The 17,774-nt window shown below is 33.0% G+C and overlaps 1 protein-coding gene across 1 annotated transcript; it reads right to left on the reverse strand.

The window, feature by feature from the left end:
* Positions 1-399: 399 nt before the first annotated feature.
* Positions 400-1,609, reverse strand: LOC108782937 (zinc finger protein 90-like). The gene is made up of 3 exons (XM_018551339.1): positions 1,098-1,609; positions 739-942; positions 400-628 (listed from the first exon to the last, which is right to left on the reverse strand). Exons 1-3 carry the CDS (start codon positions 1,607-1,609, stop codon positions 400-402), a joined length of 945 nt encoding a protein of 314 aa, XP_018406841.1.
* Positions 1,610-17,774: the final 16,165 nt, after the last annotated feature.

Below are 17,774 nucleotides of genomic sequence, written 5' to 3' on the forward strand. Positions count from 1 at the left end.
ATAGTATATACATCGTGTTACATCATATTGTATTACAGCATTTATAGTTTGAGTTGTTTCATGATGAGTGAAGTTCAAGAATTCTTACAAACGATCAGCTTAGAGAAGTACTAGCCCACATTTGAACGTAAGTACCATTTATCACGCATTTACATTGCTTGTTATCGATATGATGCATATACCGTTTAAGTCACATCTATAGCAGTAAAGATAATATCTTCAAAGATGTCAGAGAATTTGCGAGTTATCGCCATGTCGTTCTCTATAGCTAACGTTTGTGAACCTTATCGTTCATGAAATAAAATTTTTACTGTAGATGTAAAACGAATGTACTCTAACTGTAAGAATATTATGCTTAGAATATTTTTCTCTTGAGACCATATATAAGAATAAAATCCTTTAAGATTTAGCGGCTTCTGCTAACAATACACTTATTTTTTTTTGCCTTTTTTGTTTGCCTTTATGCATTTTTTCATCATGATGACGCATATCCCATTTAGTCTTAAATTCTTTATTACACGTTCCGCATTCATATGATACGCCTCCAACATATAGATCCTTATTAGACTTGTAACGTTCGTCATTACAATGCTTTGCCACCACGTGGCGCCTTAGGCCTTCTTTTTGCCTGCAAAATGACCGTTGCAACATTTATTATTTTTTAATTAGTTAATTTAATCATTGATATTGAATTACCAAAGTATTTTCTTAACTCTTGTTGTTTACTTAAATACCTACCTAAAGGATTTTACACAAAATTCGCATTTATAAGGTCTTTCGCCTTTATGAATTCTCTCATGAACACGCGTGTCCCATTTATCTTTAAACTCTTTTCCACACGTCCCGCATTTATATGATTCAGTATATAGGTCTTTATTAGACTTGAAACGTTCATCATTGTAATGCACTGCCACCATGTGCTTTCTTAGATTTCCTTTTACACTGCAAAACGACCGTTGCAATATTTAATATTTTTTACTAGTTAGTTTAAATATTGAGATTGAAGTACCAAAATATTTTCCTAACTTGTGTGTGTGTGTGTGTGCGCGTGCATGCGTGCGTGTGTGTGTGTGTGTGTGTTATTCACTTACACTCACCTAAACAATTGTCCACAATACTCACAAAGATAAGGTCTTTCGCCTTTATGAAGTTTTACATGAACACGAAATCCCGATTTATATTTAATCTCTTTACCACACGTTTCGCATTTGTATGATTTACTTTCGGTACCTGAGTCTTTATTAGACGTTTTGCATTTGTCTGATTTACTTTCGGTACCTGAGACTTTATTAGACGTTTCGCATTTGTCTGATTTACTTTCGGTACCTGAGTCTTTATTAGACGTTTCGCATTTATCTGATTTACTTTCGATACCTGAGTCTTCATTAGACGTTTCGCATTTGTCTGATTTACTTTCGGTACCTGAGTCTTTATTAGACGTTTCGCATTTGTCTGATTTACTTTCGGTACCTGAGTCCTTATTAGACGTTTCGCATTTGTTTGATTTACTTTCGATACCTGAGTCTTTATTAGACGTTTCGCATTTGTCTGATTTACTTTCGGTACCTGAGTCTTTATTAGACTTGTCACGTTCATCATTACAATGCATTATCATCACGTGATTTCTTAGGTGTCCTTTTCGTCTGCAAAATGATGCAATATTTATTATTTTTTATCAGTTAATATAATCATTGGTATTGAATTACCAAATAATTACTCTAACCTAATTTATAATAGGGTATAGCAGGATAAGGAGGTAATTTCAGGCCACAGCACGTAATGGATTGCCACAAGGAGCAAAATTAACACACTAATAAAAGAATATTTTGTGCAAAAGTTTCATTCCAAAAGAGTCACACCGTTTCGAGATATCGAACAAAATGTGATTTTTCATTAGTATTTTTTTTCGTTAAATCCAAACAATTTTTACAAAAAAATCATGTCTTTATGAAGGTCTTTATGAAGAATATGAAATGGGTCTTTATGAAGAGTATGAAAAAGATTAGAGTAAGAATGTTTTGTCATTCTTAGCTCAAAATTCTGTTTTTAAAAGATTCAAGGATTTTTTAAATTGCATTTTTTATATGATGTGAATGTTTTTATATGTGTATACACACTACAAAATTAATTTTATATTTTCTATTAACTCACTTTCTAAAATTATACAAAAAAAATACTATTTTTAAGAAATCAAAGAAACGGCGCGACGCTCGGTCTTAGGGACTACACTAGTTTGAAATTGTTAAAAATTTTTGACCTTGTATTTCATTATGTTTAAAAGTATTCTGTTATTAATATTATAAGATACTATAATTCACAATAGTATATTCATAACATATTATTCATATATTATGAATAATAATACCTTATAATATTAGTAACAGAAACATCGATCGGGAAACCTGTGCTACATAGAATACACGCTAAATGCAGTTAGAAAAGCTGGTATCCAATTATCGCACACTACGACAAAACAGCAATGAAGTCAGGAATAGGAATGGTAACAGGCGTGAATATCGACACATTTCGATGTTTTTGGCTTGAAATCGAAATATGTCGGTATTCACACCTATTACCATATTGAATAACTTAAGGAATCCTTAAGATATCTTACACACAGACGATTACGTGTCATTGACACATCACTACATTAATATTTTACTCACGCACACCACACATATACGTAGATTTTTGTATCGTAATTATGTTTTAATTAGACATCTAAATCTAATTTTAAGAACTCCATACTGTCTCTTCATGCAAACTACATGCATGTGGACTACTATTTCTTAAGTACAGATTGCGCAGTTTTTATATAAAACAAATGTTGTTACGACGTGCAACGACGTGACAACTCTGGAGCGCCATATTGGACTAAAAAATGGTAAAGAAAAACTCAATTTTGAAATTTTTTATCGTTTTCAGCATAGATTCTACCTCACAGGCACGTATCATATTAATACGTATACTTTAATTCTGTAAAAGGATTTTCGAATGTGAATGACAAAAAAAATATTTACTATACAAAAATTACACGATTTAGTCGGTAATACAGGAGGCTTTAGGATCTCCTTAAGGTGATGCTGGAGTTAACGACGGAACACTCATTTCGTATTTCTCGTGCCATTTCGTTTTCCTTATACAGAATAAAAAATTCTTTTCCAGAAGAAAAGGGAAAACACAAATAAATCCGGAAAAGTCCAAACCGGTATGAGAATCCCCCAAAAAGTACCACAGAGATTCTTTCTTCACATATATATAAATGAATGCAAGCATATATCCAAACAAAAAAGACTTAATTCCGGATTTGACTAATTTATAAGATTATCATGATTCAAATTATGATTTTGAAGCTTACAAAAGAAATAGCACGATAAATACGATTTGAGTATACATAACCTCATATTCAAGCGATATATAAGATAGAGCAGAACAAGAAATGTACGTAACGTTTTACTTAATGGCTTATTTAATGTACGTAATGTTTTACTTAATGTATGCAAATATTTTCTTGATGTATGTAATATTTTAATTGGAATTAAAAATCTGTTTTATCGACATCAATTTAGTTCGGCTGTCTCTTCGTCGCCTTAATCGATATATCGATAAAACAGATTTTTAATTCCAATTAAAATATTACATACATCAAGAAAATATTTACATACATTAAGTAACGCACATTTCTTGTTCCGCTATATCCTACATATCGCTTGAATGTGAGGTTATGTACACTCAAATCGTATTTCTCGTGTCATTTCTTTTGTAAGCTTTAAAATCATAATTTGAAGGTCTCACGATAATCTTATAAATTAGTCAAATTTGGGAAAGTCTTTTTTGTTTGAATATATGCTTGCATTCATTTATATATATGTGAAGAAAGAAACTACGTGGTACTTTTTGGGGGATTCTCATACCGGTTTGGACTTTTCTAAATTTGTTTGTGTTTTCCCTTTTATTCTGGAAAAGGATTTTTTATTCTGCATAAGGAAAACGAAATGGCACGAGAAATACAAAGTGAGTGTTCCGTCGATAACTCCAGCATCTCCTTAAATGGTAAAATATTGTTAAGGGGATCCTTAAGCAAAGCTCGAACTCTAACAAAATCGCCAGATGTCGCTGTTTTAGAACACATCGACATATCTTTTATATACTACCACACTATAATATCTCACGCAGACAGTGATGCATGCAGTCGCATTATCTGTCAATTTTCGTATCGTAAATTCGTCGCGATAAAGTGTCTAAGTCTAATTCTAAGAACTCCACGCTGTTTCTTCATGCAAACTACGTATCTGTGGACTACTATTTCTTAAGTACAGATTGCGCAGCTTTTATATAAAACAAATGTTGTTTCGACGTGCAACGACGTGACAGCTCTGAAGCGTCATATTGGACTAAAAAATGATAAAGAAGAACTCAATTTTGAAATTTTTTATCGTTTTCAGCATAGATTCTACCTCACAGAAACGTATTAATGCGTATACTTTAATTCTGTAAAAGGATTTTGGAATCTGTGAATGACAAAAAAAGTATTTACGATACAAAAATTATACGATTTTGTCGGTAATACAGACCTGCTTTAGGATCCCCTTAACACACTCTTGTTTAAATAACTTTAACTCAATTGCAAGACCTTCAAGAAAATAAATAAAGCAGACTACCTCAAATGTCACGGGGACGGTTCCAGTCAATTTGCGCAGGTGATAATTGAAGGGGATTACTGTATATTCATTTACCTTATGCAGTATGCCTGACGTCGCTGACAAAAAGGTATCGTAACGCGACTTTTAGTTAACTTACATTAGCTGTCACGAATATTTTCGTTCGACAGTTCAATGCGAACGTACGACAATATAGAAAGGTCGATGTTTTTGGCTTGAATTAGTAACAGAAACATCAATCGGGAAACCTGTGCTACATAGAATACACGCTAAATAAATGCAGATGGAAAAGTTGGTATCCAATTGTCGTGCGCTACGACAAAACAGCAATAAAGTATCAGGAGTAGAAATGATATCAGATGTGAATACCGATACATTTCGATTTCAAGCCAAAAACATAGAAAAATGTATCGGTATTCACATCTGATATCATTTCTACTCCTGATACTTTATTGCTGTTTTGTCGTAGCGCGCGACAATTGGATACCAGCTTTTCCAACTGCATTTATTTAGCGTTTTATTTAGCGTGTATTCTATGTAGCACAGGTTTTCCGATTGATGTTTCTGTTACTAATATTATAAGGTATTATTATTCATAATATATAAATAATATAGAGTTATGAATATAATAGAGTTATGAATTATAGTACCTTATAATATTAGTAATAGAATACTTTTAAACATAGCGAAAGACACAGGTCAAAAATTTTTAACAATTTCAAACTAGTGTCGTCTCTGAGACCGAGCATCGCGCTCGTTCTTTGATTTCTTAAAAATGGTATTTTTTTGTATAATTTTAGAAAGTTAGTTAATAGAAAATATAAAATTAATTTTGTAATGTGTACATATAAAACGAATTTTGGATTAAATAGCTTGTAGATCAAAAACCTGAAGTCTCTTGACATTATATTAGTAGAGTAAGACAAGTTTATCATGTTTATGTGCTTAACAAACTTAGAAATTGGTCTTTGCTTAAAAAAAATTAAACAAATGCCGCAATTAGTTAAATTAATTTTTCTGAAGGAGAAAAAATGGAATTCTCGTTGTTTATAACTACGCGGACTCTATGATATTAAAGTTTTAAACTATTGTCTGCAGAAGTAGGATCGAAGGTAAGTAAAATTATATTTAAGAATAATTTAAAAAATATAACTAATATATTTTAGGTAAAAAAATGATTTTAATTTTTTTTGGTATTTCCCACCAAATATAAAAATCTGAAAAAATCATGATTTATGATAAGATTTAGCTGCTGAATTATTTTAAAAGTGGTAAAACATTCAGATCATATAAAAAATGCAATTTTAAAAATTCTTGAATTTTTTAAAAACAGAATTTTGAGTCAAGAATGACAAAAAATTCTTACTTTAATCTTTTTGATACCTTTTATATATACCCATGATTTTTTGTAAAGATTCGTTTAGATTTAACAGAAAAAAAATACAAATAAAAAATCACATTTTGTTCGATATCTTGAAACGATGTGGCTCTTTTGGGATAAAACTTTATACAAAATATTCTTTCATCAGTGTAACAATTATTTTGCTCCTTGTGGCAATTGATTACGTGCTGTGGCCTGAAATCATCTCCTTTTCCTACTACATCCTTCACAAGATTCGCATTGATCAGGGTTCTCGCCATTATGAATTTTCTCATGACAACACAATGAAGATTTAAGGGGATGCTGGAGTGTTCTATCATTAATTAGTTAAAGACTCGTTTCTCTTAATTGCATTTACGGATAAAAAAAATCCTTTTGCATAGTTAAAGTATCGACGATAATACAGTTCGCCAGCTACAATTTAATATGAAAAACGAAAGAAAATTAAAAACTTACAGTTTTGTTATCGGCTTCTGCAGTCGACTCGTCACAATATGTGCTGCATATAAGAGTTTCAGACCTTGCACGTTGACCAGAAGTGGCTGGCGAATTGCAGAAAACCTGAAAGAACAATCTTATGCTTGGAGAAACGAAATAGGGGCTTTAATATAAGAGAAACGAGTATTCGACAATTTCGTTGATACACCACGAGTAAAATAGACGTACAGCAGTTGAGTAGTGTTTTAGTTTCGCGATATTCCGATAACGGCGCTGTCACAAAAAGTGCATCACTGGATCAATAAAAACGATCCGAATCATCGACCTAGTCAGACCCGTAACAAAGAAGTTCGTATGTGCCCTGGTCAAAGTTTTCCTTTTTGAGAGGAAAAATAATAATAAAACGTATATAATATTAGTTATTTCAATTTTATTCAAATAATTTTTTTATGAACAAGAAACGTATCATATTATTTACATGTACCAAGGCTCGATACACGATGTGTGTTTCCGTTGATCTTCGATTCTCTCAAATGTCGAAGCGTCAAGCGGCAATCTTGTATAGTAGACGTAGCATATAAATGAAATTTTGGAATACTCTTTCCTCTTATGCTAAAGCTCCTAGCTCGTTTCTGCAAGCATATAGTATTGTTCTTTGAAGTTTTCTATAAATCGCTAGCTACTTATTTTACACACGCAAGGTCTGAAATTATTGTGTAGTGACCTGCCACCAGAGGTCCAACAAGACTTGCGCCAATTCTCGCAAGTATCCGAGATACGCTCACATATAGAACCCCGAACTTAAAAACTCCCCCAGGCGTCTAATAGTAGGGGAGGCCAAGCGGGGATTTTGGGATTTACTCGAGTGCGTCAGAATAACATAAAGGGGGAAAGCTTGCACCCTAATAAGTACCCACCAAATATTAAACCTCTATATAGAGCCGGGGATCCAGGGGAGCCCGTCAGATTAGTAAAAAAAAATCGATCATTCGAAAAACTCGAGCGCGTCAGATTAAGGTATGGTGTGTTAATTACATGTAGAAAAGTGTACATTTCAATAATCTGACGATTTCAGCGTGACGTAAGGAAATGGGAGAGTCACAAAGTTGCAAAAAAAACGTGACATGGATTTTCTCGAGCGCGGTTAAATTTTTTTTTATTTTGAAGGAAATTAATCAAGGATCACGGGAATAATATAATCTGACGATTTACACAAACCGAAGTGGCCAAAATCATTAATAAAGTGCGGTGCGCGTAGCGACTGAGAACTGTGTACCAGATGTAAACGACAAGGACGAAATCGAATCGATCTTTGAATATGAAGATGATGAATTTACCACTGACGATGAAGACTAAGGGACTTCTAGGTTACTTACGTATCGGTTCTTTTAACTTGTTCTTAATGTATATGGTTTCAACCACAATTATGCCTCCGGTCTCGTCCGGATGGAAATTTAATTGTAGTCGTGCGCCTGCGCACGACTACAATTAAATTTCCATCCGGACGAGACCCACGGCATAATTATGATCGAACTTCACTTGGTAAGTTCGTTTGATCTATAAATTAAATATGAGAACGGTGTATATAATTTGTATATACATGCATCTTTCCAGAATTTCCTGCACGGAAAAAATGAAATTGTTGAATCTAAATAGTAAGATATGCGCCAACGAACGTTTTTTAGTTGGTTTTACTATTTACATAGTAAGCTGCACTATCTACTTTGTTGAAGCTACTATTTGGATAGTAAAATCAACTACAAAAGTTCGTTGGAACATTATCTTATTATTTGAATAGTAGATTCAAGCACTTCGTTTTTTCCGTGTGGCTCTGCATTTTTTGTTCAACCATTTTTTCAGCACATTTGTATCTTTCAAAATAACTGCAGAAAAATTTTAAAAAATCAAGTTTTTAGGATGTTTTTTCAAATTAGCGGCGACGATATGGCCGAGCACCAATTTCTGTTGTCATATTCATAATCAGGAGGCAAAAATACATCGAAAACATGTTCGCGTTTTTTGGATTTCGAGCATAAGAACAGTCTGTACAAGATTTATGGAAAAAAAATTTTTCAAACCGACAGATTAATGAAATCCCTCTACATAATCGTCAGATTATGGATCAGCACGTCCAGGACATCAAACTGAACCCTCTGTATCTTAATCTGACGTGCTCGAGTATTTCAAGGTCACGATTTTTTTTTGCATTTTCAAAAATCGTCCATGACTCTCGGTCGCGTCCAAATCGTCAGTTTTTTAATAGGAGCTTCTTTAGAGTCCAATTAACATCCCCTATGAAAATCTGACGCGCTCGAGGAAATTTTTTTTCCCCTTTTTTTGACCCCTTCCTACAGCTAACCCCACCACGCAAACCGTCAGATTAATATTTATCCGTTATCAGAAACACATGGGTCGCTTACATTATTAATATCTGACACGCTCGAGTATTTCATTGTCACTGTTTTTTTTGAAAGCCTGTACACGCTCCCCCCACCACTGAAACGGCATACATCATATAACCTTTTTTTCGTTTTAGCATCTAATCTTCACAATCCAATAGGTCCCCACGACGCGCGAGTAAATCCACATTTAGCCTCTCGGCCTCCCCTACTATAAGGCAGGCTCCCACTAGAGACCGTTTAACAGAGTCTAGCCACAAGGCGAGTGGACAAAATCCTACGAGAGAGAAGGATATACATCCAACCTTTTTCTTCTTTAAACTTAACCTAATTTCTTTGAACGTGCTCAGTAGTCACGCACGATTGTTGCTTATGATAGCCGTTCACTAGTTTAAGAAGATTATCAATTTATCACGAGTGAAAATTGAAAGATTTCAAACTTAAACCTGGAATATCAAATAAAATGTTTGATTTTTTAAAGTATAAAAAATCCTCTTTTAATAAAGAAACAGATTTCAAATGTGGATTAATATTCGACAAAATATTTATGTTATACAATACAACATGTATTTTTAATTAATTTATGAGATACAACGTTATATAATATATAAACAGTTTTTATTTATGTTATACAATACAAAAATGTATTTTTAATTCATTTATGAGATATAACGTTATATAATATAAAAAGTTTTTGTTATACAATGCAAAAATGAATTAATGTTATATGAACAGAAAATATTTAAATTTATGTTTTATAAATTTATTTTCCTACTCATTAATTTTATTTTATTAATCGTTATAATTAATTAAACATTAAATGTAAGGAATTTTTTATCATATATATTATTTTAATGTTTTGCATATAAAGATCATAATATTTATTTATTCTAAAACAATTTTTATTTGTATTGCCGAAATATAACACTATAACATTAGAGTGATTCAAATATGAGCGGGAATTACCCACTTTTAGACCAATCAAAACTGGATATCTTATGGCTAGATTCTGTTAGAGGGTCTCTAACTCCCACTACAATGCCTTACTGACGAGATCGCGGTAGTGGAGGCCATAGGACGAAATGCCGCAGCACAATCGCCGTTGGCCCACAAGGAGCCAAATAAGTGATTTAAACACGCGCACACGCTCAAACACGCTTACGCACGATTAACACTCGATCGCACAACAATCAGCGACGAGCAGCGACGAGCAGCGACGAGCAGCGACTTAGCAGCAATGAGCAACAACCTGTGGCAACAACGAGCAGCACTAATCTACACCGCCTTGTCCTTGATAACTCGATCCTTATCATTCCGACGCAATCCGTTGGATAGCGCTCTTATTGGGGTGGAGTCCCGTGGCGACCTGCCACCAGAGGTCTAATGAGATTCGCGCCAATTCTCGCAAGTATCCGAGTACGCAAAGTATTCACATATAGAATCTCGATCTTAAAAATTAAAAATTCCCTCAGGCGTCTAAGGTAGGCTCCCATTACAATGTCTTACTGACGACTCCAATAGTGAAGACCGGGACGAAATGCCGCGGCAGGTTTCGCATTGGCCCACAATTTGGCCCACAAGGAGCCAAAATTGTATACAACACATTTTTGAGTCGGTTCGGATATTGAAATGTTGACTTAGTAAAAGAAGCGCCATTCCCCTTATCGGCCACGCGCAAACGCGAAGTATCGCTATTCAACTACAGAAATGGATTGAATCATTGTGTAAACCAGTAATATATCAGCTGGAAACGCTAAAATTATATACATATATATATATAGTATATATATATATGCATCCAAAACAGCACTGCAGGTGGCAGAAAGGGCTCAAGGATACGCAGAATAAGGGTGCTGTCTCACAATACGGAAATTACACCGAAACGGAACAGTGAGACCAATCAGATCTCTGTAATCATTACTCTACTTTCCTTTCTGCGATTGTGATTGGTCTCACTGTTCCGTTCCGGTGTAATTTCCATATCATGGAATAGCATCCTAAAAGGAACAGAGAACAGAGAATAAGAATTTCAACCTATCAGAAATCATGTTGATTTCGCACCTTACATACTCGACCACACTGAACTCTTACTAATGTAAAGTCCTACTATGAATACAGTATATATAACGTGCATGGAAGATAGTAAACAATTAATATCTCGTATCGTTTTGACATGATTTATGCTATTGTGCATTAATTGGAAAGTTATATAATTACCAGGGAATATGGAAGTAACTCGTTACTTGTAACGAAATTACAGTTACAAAAATTATTTTTTTGGTAACTTTACTGGTAACTGCATTATTTTTTTTTCTGGTAACTGTAATGATAACGTAGTTATATTTTTTGGATAATGGTAACGAAATTTACAATTACTTTTATCGTTACTTTGCACACGATTGGACATGCTATTCTGTTATGTAACAATTACATGTTATTACCCTGGCGAAAATATAACGTTAATCAAACGTAATCGAAGCGTGTAGATCGGAGCGTAGACAAAACGTAAGGACAGCGTTATGAAAGCGTCATCAAACTTTTTGAATAGCGTAGATTGGAACATCAGAATGTTAGGGAAGTGTTTACTAAATGTAAACAAAATGTTAACAGAGAGTTACTTTACTCCTCTGGGAGAATACACCGAAAGTGTAACTATAAAGCGTTAAGGCTATAGAATTCTGACGCTTCATTAACGCTTCATCACTCTCCATGTACTCTTGGCCTGGCGTTAATGTAACGTCATATAAGCGTAAATGTAACGTAGATCAGAGCGTAAATAAAAAGTAAAGGAAGCGTTACCGAAACGTAAAGAGTATGGAATACTGATGCTTCATTAACGTGTAGTGTTACTTCACTTCTCTACGAGCGCGCACCAAAAAAGTAATAAAGCATTAAGGCTATAGAATTCTGATGTTTCATTACTCACCATGTACTTTTATCCTGGCGTAAATATAGCGTTAGCAAGCGTAAACGGAACGTAGACCGAGCGTAGACAAAGTGTGAATAAAGTTTACCTCTCATTCGGGAATATTTCCTTATTTTTCTAAGCGGTCACTTATTCAGTCATATACCAACATCAACGGTGCTGAAGACTATGCAATCGTACAGGAAATGCTATTTCCATGATCCACGAACACTGAATGTTAGTGGACCTTGTGTAGAAATTTAAGTAGGATTCCGGACGGTTTTAATTACGCTTCTTCTTGCGTTCAAAAGATTCACATTTTTTACTCTTGATTTACACTTCCCGAACACTTCATAAAAAGTGCGCGAAACGTTGCGTTACGCTCCTTCTACGCTCCAAAGATTAACCTTTTTCTACTTTTAATTTACACTTTCCGAACACTTCAAAACTATACATAGTGTAAATGTTATACATAGTGTAAGTTGTTATGCGTATATATTTTTTTATTAACGTTTCAATTTAAAAAATACTGCAAAAGTACATTTTCAGACTGATTTTTAAAAAGTAACGGTAACTGTAACGAGTTACGTACTTTTAAAAAGCGATATCTAGTAACGCGGTAATTCGTCATTTTTTTTACTCGGTAACGAGTAACTGCAATGTAACTGTTACTTTTAGAAAAGATTTAATTTGAAAATTGTTATGGTTTTTTTTAAATAATTTAATTATACTTAATGTAACATTGATAATGACCCGATCGGCGTCGAAAAGTTTGTTTGATTTTTAAATTAAAATTTATTTGTTTTATATTTGGCTCTTGGTTAATTCATTTGTCATTTTATTGTTTTATACTTATAGAACCTTCGAATATATATTATTTTTATACACGCAGGCGAAATCATGCGTTATAATTACAATAGTTTGAATTTTACTTTTGCTTTTATCCAAAATTAATTTGGCATAGATACTTGTATTTTTCTAAAAGATTTTTGTAATCTTGTTAAGTTAAGTGTTAATATTAGAGTCCGTATTAGATTTCTAAAAGCATGTATTATATTAGATTTAATTTAGTGCCATATCACACTTAAAGAGATACACGAACTCAAATAATTTATCATTGTACAATAGAATTTCTTATAAAAGACTTGAGAAGATCCATCAAAACAATGTAAGGGCAATTTTGCATTTAGAAGTGAAAGACGCATACCATCATCTGCATGTTATCAGAATGAATATTTTTTACCGTTCCTGTAAAATTAATAATTGCTTGCCAAATTCCATAGTATGTGAATTTTTTAAATATTTAGATAATTTAAACAGTATTATTTTTTTCAACAAACCAATAGAATTGACAAGAAGATAGTTCGGGTAAGAATTAAAGATTTAAAATTAAAAAGATCTAACATCAAGTCTATTTCTTATTCATGCATTTCTGACAATACCGTAATAAATAATAATTTTAATTATTCACTGAACACAGATGGACGACTCTCAGCAGAAAAAAATACATATATTTCAACAGATAAGTTCGGAGAAGCTGCTCCTTTAGATAAGTTAAATAAAAAATGGTTTTATATAATTTAAGCTGCAAGGTTGACATTCTCGTTGAGGTCCAATATATCTGTTACAGCAGGGTGACGGTTTTGGTCTTCCTATCAATAAACACAATTTCGACGGTACATTAATCGAGATTATAAAACGTGTTGAAAATAACATAAATGGTCGCCCTAACAATATAATGAACTTTGTCAGAAATAACACAATTTCGATTCTAGATGAATTTCAAAATAGGTTTCCCACAATTGATTCAATAAATCGGACGGACGTTCTTCTTTCGCCATCTCGCTCGCACTCGATACGTCATACATAATCTACTACACTTGACAGTAGTATAAGGCGGATGCGCGTATTCGGTAATGTTTAGAAATTAATATCTGTGCTCCGTTTTCATAATATGGTATAACCATGCAGAAGCGTCTGAAGGTACTGGTATCTATATACTATTTATTCTATAATAAATAACTTAGAAATTTACTAAGAAATAAGCACGATTTAGAGGAGCTATCAGCGTCAGGGCTGTGTGGCTCTGCGACAAAACGGTTGCTTCGTAATATAGATGACTCGAGAGAAACCTCGGTTCAAGTCCCGGCACCGGTGGTGGAACGCCAGCTGATATTTTTCTAGTGTCGTCGCTTATTTCTTATATATCAGAGATATTTAATCAGACGATACTGATGAATAAAACAATTATCAAAAGCGTTTATTTCTGACTATAATGGCAAAATAAACAGAAGCGTTTATTTTGACGGTACTGATTTGTTTTGTAGTATCATATGCACGTGTAAAAATAGTTTGTTATAAACAGGGAATGGGAAGTTACTTTTTAAAAGTAACAAATTACTCGTTACCGAATAAAAAAAGAAACGAGTTACCGTTACTAGTTACCGCTTTTTAAAGTTACAGTTATCGTTACTCGAAAGGTAACTTTTCGTTACTTTTCCGTTACTTTTTAAAAATCAATTTGAAAATGTACTTTTGCAATATTTTTTGTTTAAACGTTAATAAAAGCAATATATATTTTATCCTGGCTTGATAATCACAGTCGAACATTGGTCGCGTTCAGCAGATTCCACAGTTTTATAACTGTCTTATGATTCTTTGCTGAGATAAGACTATTCCTTTAGATCTAAAAGTATAATTCAATCAACGAGACGAATCATAAAACGGCTGCAAAACTGTTGAGTCTGCTGAACGCAGCCATTTTCTTCGTATTTGACTGTGATTGGTTAATTCGTACAACGACACCATTTACAACTATGCTTATGCAATTGTAGAATGGGCTTTATGCATTTGGCTTTATTGCTATTAAACTGTAGAAATTATTAAAAATATTAATTTTAGTTATCTTATGTTATTACAGACAAAACATCGAATATCATATAATTTCGAGCGGAAAGTTTCACTTTTCATAATTCTGTTCATTTAGATTCTGCGTGAACTTTTCCGAAGTGATCATGTAATACCATTGAACTATGGCTGCGGTCGAGTTGCCACTACGAATGCTTTGAAGCGTTTAATTGATCAATCAAAAGAAAGAGTTATACAAACTGACCAATCAAGAAACGCTTCAAAGCATTCGTAGGCCGGTATTCATAGCATAGACTTAAGGTTGGATTATACTGGCCGTAATCTGTTAACTTATGTTGTAATCTGTAAAAATTGACCAATTATAATCGATTATTCCCCTCTCATTCGACTGTGATTGGTCAATTTTTACAACCTTTAAGGTTGATTTATACTGGCCGTAAACTGTTAACTTATGCCGTAATCTGTAAAAATTGACCAATCACAGTCGAATGAGAGGGGAATAATCGATTATAATTGGTCAATTTTTACAGATTACAGCATAAGTTAACAGATTACGGCCAGTATAAATCAACCTTTATGAGTTGAACACAAGGATACAACCATAGTTTATGGCCCGTATTCAGAACGCGCTAATAACGATGTTATCGCATTATGCCTGGTTTATGCTTCAAGTCTTAAGCGGGGAGCACAGACTTTTGCATAACGCATAAACCATATACATAAAGAATTTGATTGGTCCATTAACTCATGCATAAGAAAATGGACCAATGAAATTTCTTATGCACATGCTTTATGCGTTATGCAAAAGTCTGTGCTCCCCGCTTTAATCCCAAGATCCTAAAATTCAACCAATAAAGCTGCCAGTTCTAACCGAAATTTAAACTCTATTGGCTGAATTTTAGGATTAAGACCTTAAGACCGAAGCATAAACCAGGCATAACATGCTATAGTTTATGTCACGTATACTATAGAATTTCAGAGATGGAGCGCGCTTTTATCGATAAAAGTGTGTTCTGAATACGTACCTTATGTTTATAGTCGTGCGCGCCATTTTCATTCGGTTTCAAATTTGTGTCAAAAGTGCGATTTCGAATTGTATCGGAGTGCGATTCGATTTTCCAAGGACCTGTGGACTTTACGAAGAATAACGAAGAATTCGGTATCGTCTTAAGGCAATTCTCGCATAAATCCGCCTGGCCGTTGCAATAATTCGAACTTCCCAGTGAGTACACCTCGCAGCTATGAATCTGCTTTTTTTAACTGCGCTTTTCTTTTTAACTGCGTTTGTTTCCCTCCTACATCTCTCTCTTTTTCAGTTTTATTATATTTATTTCACATCTATAAAACAGAGAGCATAATAGGGAAACAGACATGTACACGACTAAACATAACCTATTTGAATATTCCATGTAACGAAGTTGACTCTCGCAGAGAAATTAACTTTGAAAAAGTTTTTTTATTGAGGATTGTAGGTGTATTTTGTAGATTACAAGTAAAACAGCAACATTTGGGTTATCACGTCATATAATATTTAGGTTTTTTTTGTCTCTTAAACTCTTACAGTCATAACAGTTCAGATATAACGATTTCGCTAGGACGGTGCTGGAAAACTAAATATTTCTGCTTTCATTGAGGAATGTCTCGTTTTTTAATTAAAGTGTATACAACGTTAGTTAATTATTAATTAAAAATATGAAAATGTTTAGAAATTTGCTAAAGGAATATATATACACATGCGCGTATATGTAAAAATAAAAGTAAAACGCAATGTTTATGTTCATGGTGTCGCTATATACAGAATGTCCCATCAAAAAACTAAGTTTCTGAAACATTTATTTTCTTCGATTGTGATGATCGTGTAGATGAAAACATATTTCAGACCTATCTAAATAGCACAACATCTGCGAAGCATTAAAAATGTGTACTTAGCATTTTTTTAATGCTTTGTAGATGCCGTATGCTACTTGAATAATTCATAAAAGATGGATTTTGTGAAATATTTTTATGTATTATCACAATCCAAGAAGATAATTAAATTTTTGTATTCCTGATGGCACACTTAATGGGTTAATTCTAAGCAAACGTTAAATCATAAAATCACAAACTGTAATGCTTATAACTTTACGTAAAGTTTTTACAGACAACTTCTTGCTAGCCGTAAGATTTATGAGAAATTGTAAGTATTTATGAACGTATTTTATATATACTTTACGATACGCATAGAATTACAATTCCAGTCTTACAAAGACTAGTTACGAGCCTTACAAGTTTGGTTAGAATTGACCCATAAATCTTTTCAATAAAAATATATTTTTTCCATATATAACATTTGTCGTTTTTGAAAAATTAAAGTATAAAAAATTTTAACATTTATAATTTTAACATATATAACATTTATGATTTTTCAAAAATTAAAGTATACAAAAATTAATTTAAATAAATTAATGCCTTAAACCATTCAGTTGGAGCTTAAGTGCTTGTATAATTCTTTGTGAATTTATATACTATGTACATATGTGGTCCTTTAAACTGCGTGCCAAATGGTTTTTCAGTTTTTAAACGCAGAGTCTACTGAACTGCCGCAGTAATCACAAATTAAATTAACAAACAATTTAACAATTCAATGCTCTTACACATTTTAGAATCTTAATAATGTCGAATGACATACTACAATCTGTAATTAATTTTTATTGCGAAAAATATTACCTCAGCTGAGAGTCAAACTCGGATTCACACAGAATTGTACAAGTACTTAAGGCTGTTAATATCAAACTACGCATTGAAAAATGAGATTAAAAGACTGAAGTTTGACCAATCAAAGCAAAAGGAACTAAAATTTCTTTGTTCTCATTAGTGAAATTTCAATTTTTAATCTTCAATTTCAATTTTTAAGACATAGTTTAATTCCAGTCTAAGATCTAGCTAGATCGTTTAAGGCATTCATTTCCTATCACAAGTTGTGTTCTCATGTACTGTTCTATGAGATTTAATACCACATAAATTAATAAGTTCTAAATCTCGGAAAGAAACTTTCACAAGAATTCTGTAGAAAGAAAAAAGGTATTAATAAATAAATTGAAGTGACATATTTGTGTGAATGAAAATTTAAAATATAAAAAAAA

Source organism: Cyphomyrmex costatus, unplaced genomic scaffold, assembly GCF_001594065.2.
Source record: "Cyphomyrmex costatus isolate MS0001 unplaced genomic scaffold, Ccosl1.0 scaffold14, whole genome shotgun sequence".
Classification (NCBI taxonomy): Eukaryota; Metazoa; Arthropoda; class Insecta; order Hymenoptera; family Formicidae; genus Cyphomyrmex; species Cyphomyrmex costatus.

Excerpts from the sequence above, each read along its gene's own strand:
- LOC108782937 (XM_018551339.1), bottom strand. The coding sequence starts at position 1,609 with ATGCATTGTAATGATGAACGTGACAAGTCTAATAAAGACTCAGGTACC. Across the intron at positions 943-1,097 it reads TATTGTGGACAATTGTTTAG|TGTAAAAGGAAATCTAAGAA; the intron begins GTGAGTGTAAGT and ends GTCGTTTTGCAG. Across the intron at positions 629-738 it reads TTTTGTGTAAAATCCTTTAG|GCAAAAAGAAGGCCTAAGGC; the intron begins GTAGGTATTTAA and ends GTCATTTTGCAG.